Source organism: Bufo gargarizans, chromosome 5 (assembly GCF_014858855.1).
Source record: "Bufo gargarizans isolate SCDJY-AF-19 chromosome 5, ASM1485885v1, whole genome shotgun sequence".
NCBI lineage: Eukaryota > Metazoa > Chordata > Amphibia > Anura > Bufonidae > Bufo > Bufo gargarizans.
Window position 1 is genome coordinate 228,131,771 of NC_058084.1, and position 24,470 is coordinate 228,156,240.

Consider the following 24,470-nt stretch of genomic DNA (forward strand, 5'->3'; position numbering starts at 1 on the left):
TTTCACTACTTCTAGGGTATCTCAGGGCTCCTAGGGTTTAGGTTCCAGCATATGCATATTCCCACCTTCAGGGTCTATACATACTGACAGGAGTCAGGGCCAGATCTAGGGGTTTCCTAGGAGGTGACCTTTCCCTTCTACAGAGCCTTGAGGCCTAGCTTTTGTTCTCTCCCTTCTGTTGTCTTTCTGGTGTCCCACTTTCCCCATTATTCGTGACACCCACATTTAGTAAGCCACAAATTATATATATATATATATATATATATATATATATATATATATCTCTCTCTCTCTATCTATAATCTATGTAGAATATTAAATTGTATCACTATGTGATTAAAGTTATGTGATATTGAACTGAAATTCGCTAATATATTTCCCCATCCCTTTAATTTAATCCTTGGGCAATCAACTCCCCGGGCCCTTTGTCCTGTTGATTGTGTCTTTATTAAATAGTGCCTTCAGTAAAAATGTATACAAATTTATACAAATAGTCCTTTTAACGACTATTGTACAGTATGTGATAGCAGCAATATATATTTTTAGCTCATCCTGCGCTAAATACCATGTGATAGGTCGCTACGGACAGTTAAATTATTTGTGCCACATCTCCTGTGTAAAGTGTGCGCATCCCTAAAATATCAGTAACATCCAGTGTACCTTTTTCCGTAGACACTGTAAACAGTGACATTACCTGTGGTACATGTCCTGTATAACGTTTCCTAATCACAAATACCTTTGTAAATTTTTTTGCGCACACACTTCCAAATCTTACGCTACTGTACGTGTGACATACTTTCAAGCATATATCACATTTAAAATGAAGAAGGTGAGCAGTAAGGGACGGGGAAGTGGTCGTGATGCTGTTCTGTTGGTGCATGCAGAAGCCATTGCCCTGGGGCAGAGGAACTGTGCCTGCTGCCAGAGCACAAGAAAAACAATAAGGGTGACGCAGGACACCACTCTTGAAGTCAGACCAGTGCGACCAACGCCAAGGATTGCGGGCCCTACGTCGATCAGTCATCAGTCGGTAGCTGGAAGCAGTGTAGCACTGCAGTGGGGAAGTGGCAACAGGCCGTGCAGAAGCTGATATGCTTAGGGGACAAACGGCACACCACCGCAGAGCTGTGGCAGGGGATAAGAGACCAGACTGAGCTGTGGCTCTCGCCACTCAACCTAGAACCAGGCATGGTTGTGTCTGATATTGGCCGTAACTTGGTGGCAGTTTTGGAGCTCGGCCAGCTCAGACACATTCCATGCCTAGCCCATGAGTTCAACCTTGTGGTTCAGCGGTTTCTCAAAACCTACCCCAATTTGCCTGAGCTACTGGTGAAAGTTTGCAGTGTGTGTGCACATTTCCACAAGTCATCGACAGCTTCAGCCGTTCTGTCAATTGCCAGCTCACCGGCTGTTGTGCGACGTGAGCACGCGCTGGAACTTCACGTTCCACATGTTGGCCAGGCTTTGTGGGCAGCAGTAGAATACCAGCTGCAACATGGACATCGCCTTTCCAGTCAGCGAGAAACTTTCAATACAGCCGGTGAGCGGCAATAACGCTATTATCAGCATAACCATCCCACTTCTGTGTCTACTCAAACTCTCGCTGCTCACAATTAAGGACAATGCTTTGCATGTGGAATAGGAGGAAATGGAGGAAGACATTACACAGGGTGATAGCCAGACCACCCTCAGTTCATCTTCTCAGCGCGAATTGAACGATGAGGAGGAGGATAATCAGGAGACGGTTGCCTCCGCTACAGAGGGTAGTGCCCATTTAATTCCATCTGTTCAGCGTGGGTGGGCAGAAGAAGAGGAAGAGGATGAGGAGATTGAGAGTGATCCTCCTGATGACAGCAAAATCTTGCCTGTTGGTACTCTGGCACACATGGCTGACTTTGTTAGGCAGCCTTTCCCGTCACCCGCACGTTATATGCATTTTAGACAACACGGATTACTGGCTGTTCAACCTTCTTGACCCCCGCTACAAAGAGAACTTCTCATCTCTCATTCCTCTGGTGGAGAGAATGAGCAGAACGGTGCAATAACAGAAGATCCTTGTTGAAAAATTGCTGCAAAAATTTCCATCTGACAACGCTGGCGGCAGAGTCCATAGTTCCTTGGCCAACCGAGGAGGGGAGACAAGGGGAACACTCGGCAGTTCCAATAGAGGCAGGGAAACACACTCCTAAATCTGGGACAAATTAATGACACTTCGCCAGCACCCTCACCCTGATGCGCAGCCTAGTGTCACATGGAGAGAAATTTTTGGGAAGATGGTGAAGTACATAGCAGACCGTGTCAGCGTCCTCATTGATCCCTCAGTGTCTTACAGCTACTGGTTGTCCAAGCAGCACGAACTGACGCTCTACGCCTTCGAGGTGCTGGCCTGCCCTGCCGCCAGCGTTTTGTTCGAGCGGGTATTTAGTGCTGCTGGTGGCATAACAGATAAAAGTAACCTGAAAACCCACCTATTCAGACAAGCCTACAACCAGTGACCCTGCTGCCTCTATACCACCACGACCAGCTTCACCCGCACCTACTGTGTCCTTCTCCCATACCATGTAGATTGTAAGCCCTCACGGGCAGTGCCCTCTCTCCTTCTGTACCAGTTTGTAACCAGTCTTGTTTATGATGAGTGCAATTGTCTGTGTTATGTACAGTACTGACCAAAAGTTTGGACACACCTTCTCATTCAAAGAGTTTTCCTAATTTTCATGACTATGAAAATTGTACATTCACACTGAAGGCATCAAAACTATGAATTAACAAATGTGGAATTATATACATAACAAAAAAAAAGTGTGAAACTGAAAATATGTCATATTCTAGTTTCTTCAAAGTAGCCACCTTTTGCTTTGATTACTGCTTTGCACACTCTTGGCATTCTCTTGATGAGCTTCAAGAGGTAGTCACCTGAAATGGTCTCCCAACAGTCTTGAAGGAGTTCCCAGAGAGGCTTAGCACTTGTTGTCCCTTTTGCCTTCACTCTGCGGTCCAGCTCACCCCAAACCATCTCGATTGGGTTCAGGTCCGGTGACTGTGGAGGCCAGGTCATCTAGCACAGCACCCCGTCACTCTTCTTCATGGTCAAATAGCCCTTACACAGCCTGGACGTGTGTTTGGGGTCATTGTCCAGTTGAAAAATAAATGATGGTCCAACTAAACATCAACCGGATGGAATAGCATGGCGCTGCAAGATGCTGTGGTAGCCATGCTGGTTCAGTATGCCATCAATCTTGAATAAATCCACAACAGTGTCACCAGCAAAGCACTTCCACACCATCACACCTCCTCCTCCATGCTTCACGGTGGGAACCAGACATGTAGAGTCCATCCGTTCACCTTTTCTGCGTCACACAAAGACACGGTGGTTGGAACCAAAGATCTCAAATTAGGACTCTTCAGACCAAAGCACAGATTTTCACTGGTCTAATGTCCATTCCTTGTGATTTCTGAGGCTGGTGATTCGGATGAACTTATCCTCCGCAGCAGAGGTGACTCTTGGTCTTCCTTTCCTGGGGAGGTCCACATGTGAGCCAGTTTCTTTGCAGCGCTTGATGGTTTTTGTGACTGCACTTGGGGACACTTTCAAAGTTTTCCCAATTTTTCGGACTGACTGACCTTCATTTCTTAAAGTAATGAAGCCAACTCGTTTTTCTTTACTTAGCTGTTTTTTTCTTGCCATAATACAAATTCTAACAGTCTATTCAGTAGGACTATCAGCTGTGTATCCACCTGACTTCCCCACAACACAACTGATGGTCCCAACCCCATTAATAAGGCAAGAAATCCCACTGATTAAACCTGACAGGGCACACCTATAAAGTGAAAACCATTTCAGGTGACTACCTCTTGAAGCTCATTAAGAGAATGCCAAGCAAAGCAGTAATCAAAGCAAAAGGTGGCTACTTTGAAGAAACTAGAATATGACATATTTTCAGTTGTTTCGCACTTTTTTGTTATGTATATAATTCCACATGTGTTAATTCATAGTTTTGATGCCTTCAGTGTGAATCTACAATTTTCATAGTCATGAAAATAAAGAAAACTCTTTGAATGAGAAGGTGTGTCCAAACTTTTGGTCTGTACTGTAGGTATACCTCTTCTCATATGTACAGCGCTATGAAATGAACGGCGCTTTAATAATAAATAATAAGCGTATCCACCTGTCAACTGAAAATGCTGACAGGTTGAACAAGGCCTGGATTGACCATGACTTCTCGCCTCCATCAGAGGAAAGCTGATGAACATAAAGGCACTTTAAATGGGTTGTTTATAATGTACTGAATACACTGTATTCCCATGCACCCCTTCCACCACAAACAAGGGTATATGTTTGAATCTTCCTTTTCTCATCCTTATTCTCCTCTTCCATCATATTAACACATGCTTATTCGTCGCATTCAATGTCCTTGCATATATGCCCTTCGCATATAATGTTTTACAAGGTCAGCTCACCAGCAGGCCCGCACCTAAAATCTTTTACAGGGTCCGCTCACCTGAAGGCCCTCGCATATAATTTTTTCCAGGGTCAGCTCACTAGCAGCCCTTCACCTACAATCTTTTACAGGGTCAGCTCACCAGCAGGCCCACACCTAAAATCTTTTACAGGGTCAGCTCACCAGCAGGCCCACACCTAAAATCTTTTACAGGGTCAGATCACTTGCAGGCCCTCACCTAATTATACCTAATGGGTAATTTGCACGCATGTTGCCTTGCTTGGATGTGGTAATCCATAGCTGTTGCTCAGGATCCCTCTCTGGAATCAAACCCTGATTCCCCGTTACCCATAGTCCACCATGGTTTCCGCTAACAATAACATCAAAAGGTGATATGCCAGACATCCGAATGGATCGTCGCCGTCACGGCAGAAGGCCCTCACCCATAATGTTTTAGATGGTCAGCTCAACAGGCCCTTGCTCCAAATGTTTTTAAGGGTCACCAGCAGGCCATCAATCATAATTTTTCACGGCTGTGTATGATGCCCTCCTTTTATGTGTAACAAACTGTGTATTGTAGTGCCGGTTCCTTGTAATTCCAGAGCAGGGGGTTCCTGGTTTATTACTCGGGTTCTCCCATTGACTTCTATTATACTCGGGTGCTCGGTAGAGCACCCAAGCATCCAGATGTGTTCAGCCCGAGCACTATGGTGCTAGATCAACACTAATGATTATCCATTATCAACATCTAGTAGAAATTTAATTTAAATAGGGGTCTTACCATATCTTTATCGCAAAATTTGACCAAAGGGAGAAAAAGAGGCTCATAGGGTGAGTAAGTTCAAAAAGAAGCCTCCAAATACAGGAAAAGTGGTTCTGCTCACCTGTTATTGTTGCACCTAATATTCGGTGCAACTTTAATGGAAGCGGATAAGAGCGATTGAGTTTAGCTGGTTGGTGCTGCCGATTACGTCCGTGTTCACCTTTGGCGGGGGCCAGGCCACCGCCTGGGTCACTATATGCAAAATGTTTGCACTGGACTTGGAGGTCGAGTGGAGGGGTGGACAATAGGTGCAAAGATGCAACCAGAATTTAGCAAACCAAAAGGTTTTTATTGTAAATGTGACAACGCATTTCTGGGTTCTGAGGAACCCTTTTTCAAGTCTAAAAAAACATATACATACAGTTTTAATAAATAATAATCATAACACACTGGTGGGTGTAAAAGTTCCTAAAGCTCATGATAAAAGGAATAATAGTAGTAATAATAATGGTGATTTGACCATCAGAAGGAGGGTCATTTAAGCGTACATACAAATAGACATGAATGGATGGTTGGGTACATATATACAAGACATAAATGATGACTAGATGATAAGACGGTAATAAAATTAAATAAATATAATATATATGTATATATATATATATAGATGACGCCAGTTGGAGTAAAAACAAGGGTATGTAATACAATGATTAATAATTAATTAAATAGCTGTTGGTAAAAAATAAAACTGGAATATAGGTAGCTGTTTTAGGGTGTGTGTAAGTTAAATATTGAAAAATTTGCAATATAAATTCATATGCAGTAAAAGTTTTTATACAGTAAAAAAAAAAAATATATATATATATATATATATATATATATATATATATGAATAGACGATCTGAAAAGGCGCAGGAGAGGTGGTGCCATACTACTGGAGTGCCACTTAAATAAAGGTGAATGGATACAAATGGGGTGGGCCAGTGATTTAAAGGATGGTTAAATGAAGCGACATGTGATGAAAAATGACCCTGCAGGAGAGGGCATGAAAAGGTATTGCAAACGAGGGAAAGAGAAGTGGGGGGACAAAGAAGAGGGACCATGCTGGGAAACGTACCGGTGGAGATGCTGCTGGTGAAGAATGCGCTGCTCCCAGCTTCTGGCACGTGCGGCGTCCAGATGCTGTGTGCTGGGAGCGCGCGCTTGGGACGGAAAAGAGGAGGTGAGGTGGGCGGGGCCAGAACGGCTGCTTGAGGCAGCGACTGCCCCGAATAGGCGGAGCAAACTGCTGGCCCAATGGTGGTGGAGGGGTGTGTGTATATGGGCGGGGCCTAGTGACGCAATGGAGAAGGCTGGGACATGATAGAATGGGCTGAGACAAGCGGCCGGTATCAGGGGGGAGGTGGGAATGCGATGGGCGGACCTGGCTGTTGTGGGGAGCAAGAGTGATGGGCTGCATGAGGGGATGAACGGCAAGGAGCGATGGGCAGGGAGCGATGGGAACCACCTCTCCTGCGCCTTTTCAGACCGCCTATTCAGACTGATAGTATTGCGCAATCTTATGAATAATCACTAAGAATTCTTTAACTGCAGAGGGGGGATTATATATATATATATATATATATATATATTTTTTTTTTTTTTTTACTGCATATTTTTTACTGCATAAAAACTTTTTATACTGCAATTTTTTAAATATTTATCTTACACGCACCCTAAAACAGCTACCTATATCCCAGGTTTTTTACCAACAGCTATTTAATTAATTAATTATTAATCATTGTATTATATACCTTTGTTTTTACTCCAACTGGCGTCATCTATATGTATATATATATATATATATATATATATATATATATACATATATATTTATATTTATTTAATTTTATTACCGTCTTATCATCTAGTCATCATTTATGTCTTGTATATATGTACCCAACTATCCACTCATGTCTATTTGTATGTAAGCTTGAATGACCCTCCTGATGGTCATATTACCATTATTATTACTACTATTATTCCTCTTATCATGAGCTTTAGGAACTTTTACACCCACCAGTGTGTTCTGATTATTATTATTTTTTATAACTGTATGTATATGTTTTTTTTTACTTGAAAAAGGGGTCCGCAGAATCCCGAAACGCGTTGTCACATTAACAATAAAAAACTATTGGTTTGCCAAATTCTGGTTGCGTCTTTGCGCATATTGTCCACCCCTCCACTCGACCTCCAAGTCCAGTGGAAACATACCACACCATATCTTTATCGTCAGCCATGCATAGCTCAAGGGAAAGAGGTGCATCAATTTTGCATATGTTATATATTTTACATTTATTAGGGCCAGATCTTTCCTGGACATAGATTTTACTGATTTGTTTACGCAAGAGTACACTCATCTCCCTTGCCCTAGGCTTCCTCAAACGTCCCCAAAGCTGGACTCCTGACAGAACCGGGCTAAGGGCAACCCCCGGGGAAAGGCATGGCAGTCCCCCCCCCCATAGAGATCCTATCTGTAGTAGGATTAATGACACAATTAAAGTCCCCAATAACTAACGAGAGAGACATTCAGGCCATTGCTCCATAAAAGTAAGCAAGGAATTAAGTATATATAGGGAGAAGGTTGGTGGAATATAGACATAGGCCAAAATACATGATTTTCCAGCAAGTTTACCATATAAAAAATATATCTCCCCTGCCTGTCAACAGAGGAAGCCTCACAGACATAATCAATCGCCCTATGTATATAAACTGTTACTCCTGTAGAATAACTAGTAAAAGTAGAGTGATAAGTCTGGGTAGCCCATCCTCTACTGATACGCCGGGAAGTAAGATGGTTCTCCACCAAACAAACATTAGCTGGGAGATGTCTCTGTACCAAGTCAAGGACCATGTCTGTGAAGGTTCTCATTTATCCAGGTCATGGTATTTCTGTAAAGAATAAATCAAGGCAACTGGACTTACTGTAGATTTCTTGAAAACGTTTTACTCGTTCTTCTAATGAGCTTTCTCAATTCTGAGTGACTGTACAAGAATTCTCTGGGAATAAATATGTAACTGAATCAAGATCTGGTAATTATACCCAGCATAGGGTCAGAGGTCATTATACCCAGCATGGGGTCAAAGGTGTTTATTCCATTAAGTCAGTAGGTGATAATGACCTCCCAGAAAAAGGTGTCAAGACAGCATTGTATATGGCAGACAATAGATGTCCAGTGCAATGAGGAATGCTCAGAACTGTATATCGGCAAAACAAAACAACAACTACATCAGCGTATGGCTCAGCATAGAAGAGCCAAAACCTCTGGTCAAGATTCAGCCATGTACTTACATCTAAAAGAATCAGGTCACACCTTTGAAGACAGTCAAGTACGTGTTTTGGATAAGGAGGTCGATTGGTACAAACGAGGTGTGAAGGAGGCCATCTACGTAAAAATGGAGAAGCCAAGCTTGAATAGAGGCAGGGGGGTTAGACATCTATTGTCTGCCACATACAATGCTGTCTTGACACCTTTTTCTGGGAGGTCATTATCACCTACTGACTCCAATTAGGATAATGAAAATCAACACCTTTGACCCCATGCTGGGTATAATGACCTCTGACCCCATGTTGGGTATAATTACCAGATGTTGATTCAGTTACATATTTATTCCCAGAGAATTCTTGTACAGTCACTCAGAATTGAGAAATGTCGTTGGAAGAACGAGTGAAACGTTTTCAAGAAATCTACAGTAAGTCCAGTTGCCTTAATTTATTCATTACAGATATACAAGTCAAGGATCGCTTGACTCTTTAATTTATCACCCAGACCCTTAACGTTACAAGTTAAATTCTAACTGACAAATCAACAAAAAGAGCCCCAAACCCTGGAAACTTCCAATATGCCCAGGCCCTCTTTCCTTAACCTATAAGACACATCGCAACCCCCCCAAACCCTTTCCCCCCCCCACCCTCCCCCAAAAATTTATTTAACCCCACAATCCATCTGATCCGCCACATTCTGCAACCGATCTCTCAGCTAACTACCACCTAGCCCCACCACTGCTACCAATTAGGAAAAGGACAGTTTAACCAATCAGATATTATTCTGATCAAGCCAGTTCATAGCAAGGTCCGAAGAATCAAAAAAATGAGTTGAATCTCCTTGGAAAAGTTCAGAAAAAAAGCCAATCTGTTCCCATTGTATAAGATAGGAGAGCACTCCCTTGCCCTTCTCAATAACACATCTCTGTCTTATGAGACCAATATCTTCACCAGAAGTTTCAGTAGCTGCCTTCCAGGAATTGGTTTACCTCCGGGGACCCGATGTGCCCTTTCCACCAAAAACAATGGAGATAAATGTTCCTTTCCAAACTTCTCCAAGATCAACATTTGTATCATTTGAGCAGGATTTTTTCCTTCAGCACCCTCAGCTAACCCTAGAATTCTCACATTGCATCTCCTTGACCAATCTACAACTTTTTTTTTTTGAGCAGGCTAAATCTTCAGGGTACAAATTTTGGTGTTTGATATTTTAAGTTAATTCTGTAGAACGCCCACAGACTTTTCTACAGTATCAACTCTATCACAAATCTTCGATACATCATCCCTGATCAGGGCTACATCAGACTGGATTGACGCGAGCTGTATTGAAATGTCCTGTATTAATTTCCCATTTTTTTTTAACTGCCAGCAGTATTTCTTTTATAGAGGAAGATTCAACATTGGATAATTCTCCTTCCTCCACCCTCTGCATCTCCTCAGGTTGGGAGAATCAATTCAATGGGATTAATATCCTGGAGCCCTTTTTGTCCTGCTCTGTAATTGATCTTTGGAGAATTCAAAAACGGATCGATTTTTGCTGATTCCAAAGGTCTCTGAGTTGATTTTACTCCGGAAAATCGTCTGAACACCTATTTTGCTTAGGGGGGCCCATTTTTTAAAAGTTTGTCTTTTATTTTTTGGCTTGTTTTTTCCATCTTCTCCCCCTCTCATTCCTCTTTTTCTTTTCTCTTCTCCTTTTTTTCCTTTTCTTTTTTCTTCGTTCCGGAGCACAAGCCGTAATAAAATTTGTAAAGTCCAAGAAACATAAATTGGGAGAGGGCGGAGATCAAAGAAATCCCCAGGAGAAGTAGAGCAGCAAGGTACTTGAGGGACTCCAAACTCGGATCCAGTCAGGTCAGGCAAAGCTTCACACAGGGGAGGCAGCAGGGGGCAGGGAGACCTTGTCAAAACTGCAAGCAGCCAAGCACTCACTGGATCTGCAGCCACCGGGCAAGCAGGTAGCCTCGGCCCCGGTCCACCACGATAAAATAAGCCGGCCACTCTAATTTTTAGCCGTAAGAGTAGGTCAAATTCATTTGCCCTCCATTCCTTTGTTAGATCCTTACATAATTCCTTACCATATGACATAAGTTGCATGTACGGTAGGAAAGTTAGATCCTGCAATCCCCACTTCTCTCTCAACTCCTCCAGTGTCCTCAACCTAGATTCTGTCTCATGGAATAAGTCACCCATCTTCCTAATCCCTTTCTGTAACCACATAGCTATATCTCTGCTGCTCCTTCCTGGTTCAAAACTAGTGTTAGCTGCGATTGGGAGATGCTTAGAGATTCAATAAGGCAAACCATACATCTTCCGCAGTATTTTCCATACTACAACGGTATCTTTTAGTAGCAATGATTTTTTAATGAATCCTGGCAAATTAGGTATACTGGTGTGCAATAATGCCATCAGGTCCCAGGGTTTCGCTAACTGTCTCTCCAGACTGAGGTTAGTATAGAAAGAAGTCTGATTTGCCCAATCCAATATGTATCTGCTATTACATGCAATATTGTAACCCCGGACGTCTGGGAAGTTAATTCCTCCCAGCTCTCTTCTCAGTTTCAGTTTGTCTAGAGCAATTCTCGGCTTCTTGCCCTGCCATATAAACCGCACAAATTTTCTTTCTAGGAGTCTGACATCAGCATGCCGTAATAATAGTGGAATAGTCTGCATCGGATATAGCAATTTAGCGACCCCCATAATTTTCACCAAGCAGCACCTTCCCATCAAGGAGAGGGGTAGGCCCTGCTATCTATCCAAGTCAGCTCCTATACGGGACAGTAGTGGTGGGAAATTTAGCTGATACAGGGAGTGTGGGCCCCTCTCTATTTTCACTCCGAGATATGTTATGCTAGATTTGGCTATACTGAATCCCTGATCTCTTTTCACCTTATGTTAGGAATTATTCATGGGTAACAAAGGTAGGAGTTCACATTTGGAAATGTTTACCTTATATCCTGAATAACTTCCAAAGGCCTCTAGGGCCTTAAAAATACCTCCAGGTTTGGCCAGAAATAACATCACATCATCAGCAAAGAGCGCCGCCTTCACTTGCGTTAATCCCATCTCAACACCTGTATACAAGTCTGACGAGCAAACAAGCCGTGACAGGGGTTCAAGCACCAAGTTAAAGAGCAGAGGAGAAAGCGGACACCCCTGTCTTGTTCCCTTTTCCAGTTTAAAAGGCTTGGAGAGGTAGCCCTGCGTATACACCTGCGCCTTTTGATTATTGTACAAGTTTGTAATAAACGTCCGAAAGGCCCCCCTAAATCCCAGTTTGTCCAGCACTGCCTTCAGCCATGCCCACCTTACATTGTCAAAAGCTTTTTCAGCGTCTAAGGTGAGCATGGCCGGATGTTCCCGTGGGCGAGGATCGTGTGTAACCCTATCTAGGACTGCTAAGACCATCCTAATATTTTTGACCGCTGAGCGGCCCTGAACAAACTCCACCTGTTCAGTACCTATTAGAGACGGTAGAAAAGAGGACAGCCTGTCAGCAATGATTTTGGATAGGATCTTTGTGTCTACGTTTATTAGGGATATAGGTCTATACGAACTAGGCAGAAGGGGGTCCTTCCCTGGTTTAGGCAGGAGCTTAATGTAAGACACATTATCTTTATCTGGTAGGAACTTGCCCTTCAGTATGTCATTGTAGAGCTGCACCATTATTGGGGAGACCTGCAAGATCAATATCTTATAATACTCTCCCGAGAAGCCATCAGGCCCTGGAGCTTTTGTGTTTTTTAGACCCCTAATGACCAATTAGAGTTCCTCCACAGTCACATCCGTCTTTAATTTCAGGAGCTGCTCAGATGTCACTGTGGGCAACGCCACCTTTTCTAAGAGGGTATCAACTAGTGATGTCAGGGGATGATCCTTATATAAAGCCGCATAAAAGTGACCTACTATTTCACTAATGCCAGCCGGGTCAATGATTATCTTCCCCTCATCATCCTTTAGACAGGATATATACTGAGGCGCTCTCCGGCCTTTCGCTAGATTGGCCAGTAGGCGGCCTGCTTTATTCCCAAAACAAAACAGTTTAGCTTCAAACTGGGTTTGTCTGAGAGACTCTCTGTGCTTTTCGCTAGTTTCAAAAACCTGGCGTGATTCCACCCATTTTGCCTTATTGTCCGCCGAGGGCATTTCGGTGAATTGCCTGTACGTTTGCCTAACTTTGTCGCTTGTTCTTTCTAATGACTGCTGACACGCTTTCTTCTTGCTAAATGCATAAATCAGGATGCGCCCCCTCAGGACCACCTTGGACGCCTGCCAGAAAAGTTCCGGATTGTCCATGTAGATCTAAATATTGTCCTTGTACTCTTCCCACCAGCCTATTAGCTTATTTTGAAAATCCTCATTTCCTAATAGATTCGAGGGGAACCTCCATAGATAATCTGAGCCCTTTGAGAAAGTATCCCTCAGAATCAGTGTTACCGGAGCATGGTCTGATATGATAATGTCACCAACATCAGCATATTCCACCAACCCTGATAGAAAACCCTGTATAAAGATGTAATTAATGCGTGACCAGGAATCCTGGGCATGGGAGTAGAAAGAGTAAGCCCTGTTATCTGGATGAAGCTGCCTCCAGGGATCCACCAACCCCACTGACTCTATCATCTGCCCCAATACTGCGTCATGGGCCATTGTAGTTCTACCACCTTTCGATTTGGTCCTTCTGTCTTCCTGCCCCACCATAACTGAATTTAAGTCGCCTCCCACTATCAAGTTTGAAGTCTTGTCCAACAATAATTCACCTTCCAATACCCTGAAAAATTGTGAATTATTGGCGTTCGGGCCATATACATTGAAAATAGTGTACTCCATATTTTGGACCTTTATCGATACCTTGACCCATCTCCCTTTGTCATCAGTAACCAAACCCAGCGGGGTGAAATTGAACGCTCTGTTCCGCTCCAATCACCTGACCAACCCACAACTTTTGCATCCTCCCAAAGTCCCCTGCCGATAAATGAGTTTCCTGAAGCAATGCTATGTCAGGTTTTAATTTTTTAAGGTGACGGAGGATCATCCACCTCTTCTGCGGAGAGCGGAGGCCCTTCACATTCCAACTAACTATCTTCATACTTATAACAACATACAAAGTTTGATCTTCCAATGACCAGGATAGTGGCTGGATAGACATAATACATTACCAAGAGATTCCAGGGATAAGCGCCAGCTGATGCACAAGAATGAACATGAACAGTATCATATACAATATCATAAACTACCTCCTCCCCCGCCCCAGTTAGGAAAATCTGCTAAAACCAAACTCTCACTGCTAAACATATTACCCACTTAGTACCCTCCTCCTTATTCCCTGACTTCTCTTTTTTCTGGGCTACAGTACTCGCCCACCTGTCCCCCTTACTTTATACAATACTGACCGCAATAAATTCTAAAACATATAACTATATAACAGCACGGGCAAAATTATAAAGTTCACTTCAGTGTGCAACCCCGAGCCCACTGCGCGTTTTAACCCGTGTCCACTTTAAATCACTGGTAGAAAATGGGTCCTCAAGAACCCGCAAAAAAACCCAGCATAGCTACTAATAATGTTCTCTTTATCGTGACCACGAGTCCCTTCTTCTTGTAGACCGAGGCCCTCTCTTATCAGCCGGCACCATCTCCCAATCTCGTCTCCGCCTATCCGTGGAGGGCAAGCGTTTCCACTCCGGGCTTCTCGCCGCCTCTCTGCTCCATTGCTGCTGTCTTGGCGACCTTCCTCTACGTCGTGGCTCACCCTCCAAGTTGTCATCTCGCAGGAACTCCGCCACAGTCTCAGGATCTTGGTAAGTTTTAACCTCGCCATCCGCAGTTGAGATTTTCAAAATCGCCGGATACAACAACTGAAATCGTATTTGCTGCCTATACAGCTCCGAGCAGACAGCACTGAATTTGCACCTTTTTTTTGCAACCATGGCAGAATAGTCGGCGAACATTAGTAAGGAATGTCCTCTCACTTTCAGTGGACCTTTGCGGGCCCTAAAAGCCCTTAGAATGGCTTCTTTATCGTTATAGTCTAGGAACCGCATAATGACTTGGCGCGGTCTAGATTGAAGGTTTTGCGAGACATTGTGATTTTGCGCCTGAGAGTCCACGGCAGGGCCTACTTTGTGAACCCTCTCCACTATGTGCCTACCATTCAGGTTCAAGGCTTGAGTTATCTCGACCTCACAGATCTCTTTCAGGGCAGGCTGTTTAATGCTCTCTGGTAAGCCCACGATTATTAAATTATTCTGCCTAGACCTATTCTCCAGGTCCTCTAGGCGATCTTTCAGCATGATATTTTGCTTAAAAAGATCCTGGGCATCATGGGTAAATCTGGTTACATCGTCCTCCATTGCAGAAACCCTTTGCTCCAGCTTCTCTATGCTTGCCTCATGCCTTGCCACCGTGTTATGCAGCTCATGCAGGGATTGTGTGAGGGTCTTAGCAAGAGTCTCTTTGATGTCTGGGGCCAGGTACTTGGCCACTTCAATAGCCAGCGTTTTGTAGTCTATGCTACTTAGATCTCCAGCCAGCTTGTTACCGCTATCCACCACCTCTGCAGCTCCTGGGTTGTTAATTGGGGATTCGGGACGGGAGTCCGCCATCTTGCCCTGCACAGCACTAGCGGTCTGTCTTGTCCTGCTCATCACTTGTCGTCTGCCACTCCTCAGCAAATATCGGTCCATGGACCGTCGGCCGTCGCTCAGTGGGATCCCCAGGTGACTTTCGGGATCCCTCGTCAGGGTCGGAGTGCAGATAAAGATACAGGGACAGGCGCCGGAGCTCACTCACTCCGCGTCCTGCATCCCAGCGCCAAAGTCATCGGGGCTCTGTTTCTGAACACTAGCTATGACCTTACTTAATTCTCTTACGATAGATACCGGTTCTGGCGAGTTATCTATTTTAATCTTTTTAAGACGCCGCTGTACTTCTTCCTATAATACAAAATATATATTATAATATAAAGGCAGTATTCAAAAAGGGGGGAAAAAACAAAAACGGAGCCCAAAAACTTTAGGTCAAAAAGTCTTACATTTGCTATCCTGCCTAAATAGGCAATATCAGCATTGGTTTATAAAGAATTGATTCTGTCAAACTAATCTAAGCAGTTTCTATGAGGAGATAAGTTGCAGTCTGGATGGGATTGGGTAAATGGATGTCATATATTTAGCTTTTTCCATAGCATTTGATACTGTGCCACATAAAAGTACATTCTCAGATTGGATCACCATAAATTCCACAGGGGGTCAGTATTGGGCCCTATCTCTTTAATATATTTACTAATGTTCTTGAGGATATTTACTAATGTTCTCGTGGAGAGGTTGCATAGTAAGATATACATTTTTGAAGACAAAACTAACCTGTGCAAAGTAATTAAAACAAAAGAGGACAGTATACTGCTACAGATTGATCTGAATAGATTTAAGTCTTGGTCAGAGAAGTGGTGAATGAGGTTTAACACTGATAAATGTAAAGTTAGGTCTTAGAAGGTCTGAAATATTATCTGCAAATTAGTGATCTGACAGCCTCTTTTGGTTTAACTTTGTCTGTGTGTTGCTGGTATGTCCACACCTCCTGTTAAGGTGTGGATCATGTGACCTTTACCTATCCCTATTTAGTCTGACTTTACCCATCACTCCTAGCTCTGGATAGCTTCATTTGGTTTTGGAAGAGCTGGAGTGTGGTTCTTGTTGAAGTCCTGTTCATCCATCATCCTCAGAAGTTAAGTGTTATGCTTGTTGTGTTTTGTATTTCTCCCCCCTGGTTGTTTACTAGGCCTCAGCGAGATGCTGGTTCCTTACCCAGGGAAGGAACGGGTTGTCTCTGCCCTGTCATTACCTTTAGGGCATCCGAGGGTCCCCAGGGTTTTCTAGGTTCCTGTGTATGGGCATCTCTACCATCGAGAGTTTCCCATACAGATAGCAGTTAGGGCCAGGAGAAGGGTTTTATAGGTGGTGACCCTTTTCCTTCCCTAGCGGTGAGGCCTAGTGTCTTTCCCCCTCCTCCTTGTTGTCTTTTGGTGTTCTCCCCTACTACATCCGTGACAGTTAGTTGACAGTAAACTTAACTATAGAAACTAGTGTCAAGCAGCTGCTGCAAACGCCAATAAGAAGATGACTGAGTGAAGATCTAATTACCATGTATAACTACATTAACCCCTTGAGGACCTCCCCCGTACATATACAGTGGAAGTCCAGTCTCTAAACATGGCACCCACTAGCACATGCAGCGGGCGCCATAGCTGCCGGGTTTCTGCCATTTTAAATAGCAGAGGCCTATGGCACATTTATACGATAAGCCATAAGGCTGATCTCATACATTTTCCCCTTCAGATGCTGTGGTCAAATGTGACCATGGCATCAGAGCAGTCTGGAAGCGGAAGTTCCGCACTTCCGCTCCGGTAACAGCGTTCCCGGCTGAGATTGGGGAACCTGTTACACTGATCTAATAGACCGAAGCCTCAAGCAGGCTTCAGAGTCTATAAAATGAATATATCAATACAGCACTGTATTGTTTATATTGAAAATTAAGTGTTCAGTGATGGTTATTTAGCCATCAATGAACACAATGGGCATTCTAATGATTGCCAGTTATAGTCACCCCGGGTGACTTGAAAAAAGTAAAAGAAAAAAAAAATCACTCCCCTTTCCATAAAATAAAAATACTAATACTAAATGCCCATACAATTAAAATATAACTATAAAATAAATATTAATGACATATGGCAAATGACGTAACGGGGGGGGGGGGGGGGGAATCTGCCAATTTGCCACTTTTTGTCACTTCAACTCCCCAATATTCTTTTTTTATAAAAAGTGATCAAAAAGTCACACACACTTCGAATTGGTATCACTGATCGCCCTGCAAAAAATTAGCCCTCACACAGCCCTGTACACATAACAAAAAAGTTAAAGGGGTCAGAATTTTTCTCTCAAAGGATTTAATTATTTTTTTCAGTATTAAAATGGAAGAAAAATGATATGTGTGGAATCTCTGTACAGTATCGTACTGACCTGGAGAATGAAGATAACAGTTCAATTTTACTGCATAGTGTACAGTGTAAAAAAACTAAAAGAATTGCGTTTTTTCCCAAATCTACCCCATTTGGAATTTTTTTCTGCTTCCCACTCCATGGTATGCAACTGTAAATGGCGCCATTAGAAAGTACAACTTGTCCAGCAAAAAGTAAGCCCTCATAAGGCTATGTGAACGAAAAAATAAAATAGTAATGACTATGGGAAGGAGGGGAGTGAAAAACGAAAAAGGCAAAAATGGAAAATTTCAGGGTCAGCTAAGGGTTAAGGGTCAGTTCAGAGATCTCTCCCATGATCTATTTATACCCAGGACTGTGAATGTGAAAGCGGAAATCCTCTGCGTCTAAAGAGGAGTGTTTCCACACCATTTCTGCCAGAGGAGGTAGTAATGGTGATCTCACTAAGGCCGAATGCACACGGACGTTTTTCACAGCCGTGAGCGGTCCGTGGAACCACGGGCTGGATTCATGCTGAGAGCAGGAGCGTACAGCGTCATTGGTTGCTATAGCGCCGTGCGCTCCCTGCTGCCGCCACAGTACAGTAATACACTGGTATAGATCATACCACTGTACTACCGTATTGCGGCGGCAGCAGGGAGCGCACGGCGTCATAGCAACCAATGATGCCGTGCGCTCCTGCTCTCAGCAGGAATCCAGCCCGTGGTTCCACGGACTGCTCACGGCTGTGAAAAACGGCCGTGTGCATTCGGCCTAAGAGTTCAAGAGGACCTGGATGCATTTTTGGAGTGTAATAATATTAAATAGAATTCTGGGGAATAGTCAGTGATCCAGGGAGTTATTCTGATTGCCTGATTTGTCTTGGGAAGGAATTTTTCCCCCCCTAAAATGAGGAAAATTGACTTCTACCTCACACTTTTTTTGGCTTCCTCTGGATTAACTTTGAAAGATAACTTCACAGGATAACAGGCTGAGGCTACTTTCACATCTGTGTTTTCCCTTTTCACTATTCAGATCCGTCATATGATCTCAATAGCGGGGGAAAACGGGGGAAAACGGGGGAAAACAAAGGGGACAAAACTGAACTGAATGAAACAGAATACACCAGAATGCATTCCGTTCTGTTTATTTCCGTCCCCATCAAGCAGCGTTTTTCTGTCTGCGATGTGGTGCGGAGCAAGATAGATCCGTCATGACTCACAATGTAAGTCAATGGGGACGGATCTGTTTTCTCGTACATAATAGAAAACGGATCCATCCCCCATTGACTTTCAATGGTGTTCATGACGGATCCGTCATGGCTATTTTAAAGATAATACAACTGGATCTGTTCATAGCAGATGCAGACGGTCGTATTATCATGACAAAGGCATTTTTGCTGATCCATGACGGATCCAGAAAAAGTGCTAGTTTGAAAGCCTTTCTCCAGTCTTAAAAACTATTGGGGTAATTTACTGAACTGGTGTAAAGTAGAACTGGCTTAGTTGCTCATAGCAACCAATCAGATTCCACCTTCCATTTTCCAAAGGAGCTGTCATAAATGAACGGTGGAATTTGATTGGTTGCTATGGGCTGCTAAGCCAGTTCTACCTAACACCAGTTTGATAAATTACCCCATATGTTACTTTGTTGTGTTACTATGATGTGTGTCGTGAGACAACAGTCTAAGAATCGACTTGCTAAGTAACAGTATTCCACAGTCATTACCGCATATAGTGACGCGTCAGGTTTGCAAAATTAGGCTCGGTACTTAAAATGGCACTGTTCTTTAAACACATTTTTGATATATTAGGCCCCTTTCACACAAGCAAGTTTTCCACATGGGTGCAATGTGTGACATGAACGCATAGCACTCGCATTGAATCCTGACCCATTAATTTCAATGGGTCTGTGTACATAAGCTTTTTTTTTTCAAGCATCAGTTCTGTGTTGCTTGAAAAATACAGAATGTTCTATATTCTATGTTTTTCACGCAGCCCTGGCCCCATAAAAGTGAATGGGGCTTCAGTGAAAAACACATTGCATCCGCAAGCAAGTGCGGATGCAATGCGTTTTTCACTGGTGATTGCTAAGAGATGTTGTTTGTAAACCTTCAGTTTTTTATTGGGCGCCTGAAAAACACATCAAAACACATTACACCCGCGCAGAAAAAACTCAACTTGCTTGCAAAATGTTGCGAGTTTTACTGAACGCACCCTGAGCATACGGACCTAATCCGTCATTCTCATGTGAAAGAGGCCTTAAATGGACATAGAAAAAGCTTGGATTGGTGGCTTGGATTGGTGTGGGTCTGAGTGCTGAGACCCCCACTGATCTCTAGAATGAAGTAAGAGAAACACATATATCATGCTCTTTCTCCTCGCTACATGAGACAGGCCCATAAAGTTTCTATTGAGTCAGTCTTGCTTCCTGTCAGGCAGCGAAGAGAGAGTGTGATATGTACACATTTCTCTTATCATTTCTCTCATCATTGTCAGTGCTCAGACCTTCATCAATCTAAACATTTGATATGTCCCTATAACATATCAAAGGTTTGTTCTAAATACAGTGCAAATTTTAGATAAAAACTGGATGTGTCCTGAGGGGGCTAAGGGTTATTTTGAATGATTTTTTAGTGATAATTTCTGCATTTATTCTAACTTAATTTTACAAAACATTGCAGTTTACTTTCTTTTGTCTGCATTACACAAGTGTAACTGAATATTTTTATTTTTTTTCCTATGTTTTAGGTATGCCCTCAATTGAAATTCCACTAAATGATAACTTGACAATTCAAATAAGTCAAAACAAAGTTTGTGGAGATAGGTAAGAGAACTGTAACCTCCTGGCGATTTTTGCATATCTAGGATACAATGCATACCTCATTATAGGGCTCATTCTGATGAGCGATGTAAAACTTGTCCTTGTTATGACCGCTAAAAACTAATGACTTTCCTTCCGCATTCAGGATCTTCTAGCAACATTCAGTGAAATATGTACCACCACAGATAGTGTCCATGTTCTTTATTTTATTTTATTTTTTACAGACCATTGACTAGAATGGGTGTGTCTAGCAGGAAAAACTAAGCAGACTAGAGTATACTGCAATTTTCTCTGAATATCCGTGAAATAAAACTGACATTCAAATTGGCCCATTTACTTTAGTAGCATAAAAAATGTGGAAATCACTTGACTAAATAAGCCGAAGTGAGAGTTTAGAAGAATCAAAATTATGAGTTTAGTTCTGGAATAAATAAAAATAGTTATTCTTTTGTATTGACTTAAAAATGTACTGCAAATTTAGAAAACCTTAACTATTTGGCCTCATGCACACGACTGTACCATTTTTTTGCGGTCCCCAAAAATCGGAAGCCCTCCGTGTGCCTTCCACAATTTGCAGAACGGAACGGGCGGCCCATTGTAGAAATGCCTATTCTTGTCCGCAAAATTGACAAGAATAGGACATGCTATATATTTTTTTTCCAGGGCCTCGGAACAGTGCAACAGATGCGGACAGCGCGCAGAGTGCTGTCCACATCTTTTGCGGCCCCATTGAAGTGAATGGGTCCGCAACTAAGCCGCAAAAAATCTGGCTCAGATGCGGACGACAATAACGGTCGCGTGCATGAGGTCTTTAATGTACAAATTTGAAAACCCATAAAAGCCAGAGATCTTAAAGCCTCTTTCAAGCGAGCGTAACGGATTAGGTCTGGATGCGCTCAGGGTGCGTTCAGAGAAACTCGCACCATTTTGCAAGCAAGTTCAGTCAGTTTTGTCTGCAATTGCGTTTAGTTATTTAGTTTTTTCCATGCGCGTGCAATGCGTTTTAAAGCTATTTTCATGCGCGTGATAAAAAACTGAAGGTTTACAAACAATATCTCTTAGTAACCATCAGTGAAAAATACATTGCATCCGCACTTGCTTCCATATACAATGTGTTTTTCACTGAATCCCCATTCACTTTTATGGGACCAGGTCTGCGTGAAAAACATGTTGCGTTTTTCATGCCACTCAAAACTGATGCGTGAAAAAAAAAAACACTCATGTACACAGAACCATTGAAATTAATGAGTCAGAATTCAGTGCGGGTGCTATGCGTCCATGTCACGCATTGCACCCATGTGGAAAACTCGCTTGTGTGAAAGGGGCCTAAAGGGGCCATCAAGATAGTTCATAAATATCCATTCAAGTGAGTGGAACTTAGCTGCAGTAACTCTTCACGGCCATTACAGATTTGTGCTTCCAACGCTCTTCAAAGTGCTAGTTCAGGCACCAGAAGCTGCAGGCACCAGTTGATCATGGGGGTGTTGGATGTCAGACCTCTACTAATTAAATATTGATGACCTATTCTGATGACAGCTCATAAGTATTAGGAGCCCCTAAAATCCATCTAAGGTTACAGAGATATATTGCATATTTGCATTAAATTTTGTGCAGCAAATCCACTGCATCAGAAATGTTTCACACATAAATTTACCTGCGTGTGCAGATGCTGAAATTCACAGCATATCAATAGCTGACGCAGATTTGTCACAGGTTTGCTGCATATTTTTTCTATTAAGTTCCAATAGGAAGTTAAATCTGCAATCAACCCTGTTAAGGCATACAAGGGAATGCTCCAAATTCCCGAACAGAACATCATGAATAGGTGCTAGGAGACGAATATGAAACGTACCCAAGCGGCTTACAATCCTAGCAATCAGTCTCTAACAGCATACAGTGAATCCACCCAAGAATGATACTAAGCTCTGTGTTGAGGGTAAAGCAGTGGACAGCCAGAGCTGTTTGTTTATTGTTCTTATATAACATTGTTACACATTAGTACCACCCACAGGGCTTTGTAAGACAACCAGTAACCATGTACAATACACTCAGACACTCCCACACAAAATCCTCCCCTCTGCCTGTGATACAATTACCTTACACAATGGGTTAATGTAATCATCACAGGGAGGAGAATACACAGTGTTATACAATGTCTTCTGTCCTGGAGACAATTGGGAAGTAATTCAATTATCTCTCAGGACAAAGGTAAATCGCTCATACACACGTGGGGACAATAGGACAGAAATCACTATTCAAATATACAATGTCACAACCATTACAGTAAACATAGACATTTAACATATCCAAAAATGGCACGAATTAGACCAGGGGTTCAAAAGTTAGTAAAAGTCCTTTGTGAACAAAGGAAGCATGGCTTTTCTGCCCAAAAACAGTTTTTACAGAGTTAGTTGTTAGGCTGTGTGAGATAATTGGCTTAACTGGGTGTGGTAAGCCAACTAGGTACAGAAAATACCTCTATTGACAACAGCAAAACTACAAAAAAAATACATAACTCCTATCAAACTGAACAGAACCCCCACATTCAACTTATCCCCAGATGGCTTGGATCTGAGTGCTCAATATATCCGAAACAGCGCTCAGATGCCACAAACACAGTCAAATCGCCATGGGGTTTAAGTTTAGCATGGGTTGATGAGAGGGCCCATAATCCTGGGGCAAGAGGCTGGCAACCAGACTTCTCCAGCACCCAGTGGTGAGGTTGGTTTCGCCACATTTCTCCCCTTTTCCAAACAAACTAACAAGGTATCTGACTTTCTGCCGGTCAGTGCCCTTGTTAGTCCAGCAGCCCACCCACAAAATAGAAACAACAGTACAGCCCACCCACAATAAATGGTTACTACACCTGAGCAAGGGAGAACCCTGTCCATGTGCCTCACTACGGCTGTGTGGGGTACTGGTAGACTGCCTTGGTGGGTTGCTGAGTGGGCAAACACCAGCGGTACTTTGCCCTGGTTCCAGCGCTACCATGGAAGAAGCCTGGTTGGAGCCTGGTTGTTGGAGGGGGAGACCGACTGTCTCCCCTTTGGCTAAACAGCCCTGTTGCTACACAAAAATACATAACTCCTATCAAACTGAACAGAACCCCCACATTCAACTTATCCCTAGATGGATAGGATCTGAGCGCTCAACAGCGCCCTGTGGCGAGGTTGGTTTCGCCACAAACCCTAATTGTTACAAATTTTGCTGCAGATTATGTTGGATCCGTGTATTAATCCGCATGTGTGAGATGGAGAAAGAACTCTCTGTCTCTGAACATTGTGTTTGTGTAAATAAAGTAAAATGTTCTGGACTTTTTCTGCTGTTTGGCCACAAGATGCTGCTGTTTCCCACAGTGGCGTAGAATGGGGGGGCGGGGGTACGGCGGTTGCCCCAGGCGCCAAACTGGAGGGGGCGCCAGGCAGCAGAGTAGATTCCCATCTCCATGCAGTTCAGCCTCATAGGCTTCAGGCTACTAGGCCAGAAAGCTATGAGGCAGTAGAAGGGCACAGGCAGGGTAAAAGTTAAACCACATGCATGGTATGAACCTACAACTCAGAATATCACATATTCCTAGGTCACGTGGGTCAGAAGCTGGCTCGTGGCACAGAGAAGGAGGTTGGGTCAGGGATGGCTGCTGGAGTGTCAGCGCAGGGAGGTAGAAAGAAACAGCGTCTGTCAGTACAGGAGACTCTGAGGAGGAGGTACATGTGAATACTGTGGATGTGCTGAGGACAGGGGGGACTGTGAATTAAGGGGGTTTCTGTGTAAGATTTGATGGAGGTGTCTAAGATTGTATGGAGAGGGGCAGTGTAGGATTGTATGGAGGGGGCTGTGTAAGATGGTATGGAGGGAGCTAGTGTAGGATTGTATGGAGGGAAGGCTGTGCATTGTATGGAGGGAGGCAGTGTAGGATTGTATGGAGGGAGGCAGGGTAGGATTGTATGGAGGGAGGCAGTGTAAAATTGTATGGAGGGAGGCATTGTAGAATTGTATGGAGGGAGGCAGTGAAGGATTGTATGGAGGGGGGGCTGTGCATTGTATGGAGGGAGGCAGTGTAGGATTGTATGGAGGGGGGCTGTGTAAGATTGTCTTGCAGGATGAGGTGATGACATGGCACAGGAGGGCACAGTGTGACTGTCTGCGCCAGGACACTGGAACTCACGCCAT

The 24,470-nt window shown here is 43.3% G+C and overlaps 1 protein-coding gene across 1 annotated transcript in view; it reads left to right on the plus strand.

Annotated features, from left to right (window-relative positions):
- The window catches only part of MOCOS (molybdenum cofactor sulfurase), an 869,883-nt gene that overhangs the window by 369,353 nt on the left and 476,060 nt on the right, over positions 1 to 24,470 (plus strand). The window contains exon 6 of the mRNA XM_044295461.1: positions 20,228 to 20,303. Within this exon, the coding sequence (XP_044151396.1) occupies positions 20,228 to 20,303 (76 nt within the window). The remainder of the gene's footprint in view (positions 1 to 20,227; positions 20,304 to 24,470) is intronic.